Source organism: Saccostrea cucullata, unplaced genomic scaffold, assembly GCF_032062105.1.
Source record: "Saccostrea cucullata isolate Sc308-1 unplaced genomic scaffold, CSIRO_AGI_Scuc_v1 ctg12912, whole genome shotgun sequence".
Taxonomy (NCBI): Eukaryota; Metazoa; Mollusca; class Bivalvia; order Ostreida; family Ostreidae; genus Saccostrea; species Saccostrea cuccullata.
The window spans coordinates 10,682-14,850 of record NW_026921403.1 but is presented as its reverse complement, the minus strand read 5'-3'; the positions used below and the strand labels follow the sequence as shown (position 1 = coordinate 14,850).

The window sequence follows — 4,169 nt, the reverse complement described above, 5'->3', positions numbered from 1 at the left end:
CCCATAGTAAGAAGACCACCACTACTGTCTGCAATTTAATGGAACAATGCGAGAAGTGTCAGTCTTGGATACCTAAGAAATTATTCCCTCATCACAAATGCGGAGGACAGAAACAGTGTAAGATCTGTAAGAAAATCGTCGATACCGATCATCAGTGCTACATACAACAGAAGCCCAAGAAGAAGAAGAAGGGGAAAGGGACCTTAGAGTTTTACATCTATTTCGATTTCGAATGCACTCAGGAAACCGGCATTCACATCCCTAATCTGTGTGTGGCACACCGCGTCTGTCAACATTGCAGTCACTTACCCATAGACCAACCCTGTCCTCATTGTCAACACATGGGACCCCGTCAGCACCTATTTCAAGGACCAGACACCTTAAAGAAGTTCATGGACTGGTTATTACAACCCACTACAGGTACTAAGAATTCCACTTTAGTACACGACGAGGCCATTATCATCGCCCATAACTTCAAAGGCTACGACGGACAGTTCATTTTGAATCACCTGGTGCATTCCTCTTGCCTGAAACCTAACGTCATCATGACCGGCAGTAAGATCTTATACATGGAAATATGCGGACTGAAATTCATCGACTCGTATAGTTTCTTACCGTTTGCATTAGCCAAGATGCCCTCCGCTTTTGGATTCGACGAATTGAAGAAAGGCTATTTCCCCCACTTTTTCAATACGGAACAGAACCAGAATTACGTAGGACCTTATCCACCGGCAGCTTTCTACAAACCGGACGAAATGTCTACCAGTGGACGAAAAGCTTTTTTTGAATGGTACGACCAACAGAGGGGAAAAGTGTTTGATTTCCAGAAAGAGTTTGTAGGGTATTGTGTCTCGGACGTCGACATTTTACGCCGATGCTGTGCACAGTTTAGAGCCACCCTCAAGAGTTTGGTCAATGTGGACCCTTTCCAGGAATCCATCACTTTTGCCAGTGCTGCTAATTTAGCCTACCGTCGACAATTCATGCCTGAAGAGACCATAGCCATCATTCCGAACCTCGGGTATCAACCGGCACGACAATATTCGGCTAAAGCCTGTCGGTGGCTCACCTGGATGAGTCAACAGACTGGATGTCACATACGACACGCCAGAAACGGAGGCGAAGTCCAGATCGGAAATTATACCGTCGACGGATACCAGGAAGCGACTCGCACCGTCTACGAATTTTACGGGTGCTATTGGCACGGATGCCCCACCTGCTATCCCAGTTTACAGACCGAAACTCATCCTCATCGGACCCAATTTACTTACCAGCAATTACACGAAGAAACCCTCAGAAGGACTGGCGATTTAGAAGACATGGGGTATACCGTCCGTGGTATCTGGGAGCACGATTTCGATCAGCAAGTGCAAAAAGATGAGAGTTTACAGCAATTTGTAGGAAACCTGGACATTCCGGATCCTTTGAAACCTCGAGAAGCCCTGTACGGAGGTCGGACCAATGCTACCCGATTATATTGTGAGGAAGGGGACATGAGATACGTGGACGTCTGTTCCCTATACCCTTACGTGTTGAAACACAGACCATTTCCCGTAGGGCATCCCGAGATCATCACAGACGAGTTCCAGGACGTGAGAAATTATTTCGGTCTCATTCACTGTCGGGTCTTACCTCCCCGAGACCTCTATCACCCCGTATTACCTTATCGGACGGGAGGCAAGTTATTATTTCCCTTATGTCGCACGTGTGCCGAACGACAGGACTCTACGTCTCAAGATCGATGTCCACACACCGACCAGGAACGTAGTCTCACGGGTACTTGGGTGACGACCGAATTACATAAAGCCCTAGACATGGGATATACCTTAGATCGAATCTACGAAGTATGGCATTTTAAAGAAAGCAGTCAGGATTTATTCAGATCTTACATCGATACCTTCCTCAAGATCAAACAGGAAGCCTCCGGATTTCCCCCCGACTGTAAGACCTCAGAACAAGAACAAGATTACATATATCAAGTCTTCGACAAAACAGGCATCCGAATGGACATTCTCAGTATCGAGAAGAATCCAGTGAGAAGAACCATTGCTAAACTCTTTTTAAATTGTCTGTGGGGAAAATTTGCTCAACGGTTGTTATTACCCAAAACCAGATACTTGGACGAAGAAGAGGAATTACAGCAACTCTTACAAGATTCGACTCTCGACATCAAGGGCGTGCAACTCTTAGTCAATAAAGAGAACCCCAATGAAGACAAGATGCTAGTGAATTATCAAGACAAACAGGAATTCGTCGAAGAATGTCCCTTTGGAAACGTGGTCCTGGCTTGTTTTACTACCGCGCATGCCCGCTTACACCTCTACGAGACTTTACAACCTTTAGGAGATCGGGTCCTTTATTTCGATACGGACAGTATCATTTACCAACATCGGGAAGGAGCCTTTAATCCTACCTTGGGTCATAGTTTAGGAGAATGGACCGACGAATTAGACGGGGATCACATCACCAAATTCATGTCGGCAGGTCCTAAAAATTATGGTTTTCGGACGGACAAAGGAACCGAGACCCTTAAATGCAAAGGAATCACTCTCAACCATCTTACCTCCCAGATCGTGTGCCCAGAGACTTTAGAAAAAATGCTCAAAGGAGAAATAGAGGAAGTCACAGTCCCTTATCCCGACAAAATCCAGAGGACTCGTGATCATGAGCTCGTGAACAAACCATTAGAGAAAAAGTATAGAATTGTATATGATAAGAGACAATTGTTACCTTCTTATAACACTTTACCTTATGGTTATTGATATGTTGATATGTTTGTTTGTTTGTTATTACAAATAAAAAAATTGAATTGTTTTTATGTGTTGTTGTTTTTTCTTCTTCCCTATAAAAAGGGGGGCAATACAAATCAAAAGTTCAGTGATGACTGAGAAATTGTTAGATCAACCCATGCGTTATCCCCAGTATGCTCGGCTCTCAAAGAGAGAAGCTACTTTTGAGCAGGGATGGCCAGAACCTCTCTTAGGAAAAATACCAGACCTAGCTCGAGCCGGGTTTTTCTACAGGGGAGTGAAAGATAAAGCTACCTGTTTTCATTGTGGAATGATTTTTAGTAATTGGGATCCCGAGGACGATCCTTGTGTAGAACATGCTTATTGGAACCCCAATTGTCCTTACATCAATCTGTATAAGGGACGAGGGTGGGTGATGAATGTGTTTATTACGTGTTTAGAACAACAGGGATATAAACCTTTACCTGAGATCAAACCTCTACTGAACCCACAACCAGACGTCCAGGCTCGAGGAAAATGTCACATTTGTTTAGACGAGGAATTACAAATCGTTTTTCTACCTTGCGGACACGAATGTTGCTGTGCTTTGTGTGCTCCTTCCTTTCAGTTTTGCCCCATCTGTCGAGGCGAGATTCAACAGTCCAAACGCCTATTTCTGTGTTAACTATAAATAAAAGGACAGAACTCAAATTTAGTGTTTTCTATTGTTAAAGCAATCAGACCTAGATTTTTTTTTCAGTGATAAAAGAATGAGATTTTTGAATTATTCCTAATTAAAAATTCTCTATTGGTTTTTTTTCCTCTGCAAGTTAAAAAATAGATACTCCAGTCTCTATATAAAAAGGAGACCTACAAAATCCTAGAGATCATTTCTGATCTGAGTGAGGGACAGAGCACACATCATGGAAGTTTTAAGCTCAGAGTATCGTTGGAAAATAGTAGAACCTGAAGGGACTAGTTTAAAGGGAAGATGGATGAAAAACAAAGAGACATGTATTCAAGATTTCTTTGATCAGAATCCAGGACAAACAGGTCTCCATGAAATCTACCTGTATAAGAGAATAAAGTTACCTGATCCCATAGGGGACAGCATCCTGCTCTTAGCAGGATCCAGACATCCCAAGTATCGGGAATTCAAATGGAAAATCAAATATGTCTTGCCTCACCAAAGAGAGGGACCCGAAAGCACTTTGTTTCGAGGGAAATGGATAGAAAAACCTGGAGATTGTATTAAAGATTATGGTAAGAAAGTGGCCCCCCTATAAAGATACGATATCATTAACCGTGGTAACCGTTGTGAAACAGACTATTTGTACATGAGGAGACCGTTCCCCATACAAAAAGAACTGAAGAAAAGTTTTGAATGTTTATTATTATAATGATGTTCTTGTTCTTGTTGTTATGAATAAAATAAAAAAG

General features: G+C 42.7%; 1 protein-coding gene across 1 annotated transcript; it reads left to right on the top strand.

Moving 5' to 3' along the window:
* Positions 1–632: 632 nt before the first annotated feature.
* On the top strand, positions 633–2,762 carry LOC134259876 (uncharacterized). Its single transcript, XM_062742475.1, has one exon. It carries the CDS (start codon positions 633–635, stop codon positions 2,760–2,762), a length of 2,130 nt encoding a protein of 709 aa, XP_062598459.1.
* Positions 2,763–4,169: the final 1,407 nt, after the last annotated feature.

What these genes read in the sequence shown, in the direction of transcription:
- LOC134259876 (XM_062742475.1), top strand. Translation starts at nt 633, where the DNA reads ATGCCCTCCGCTTTTGGATTCGACGAATTGAAGAAAGGCTATTTCCCC.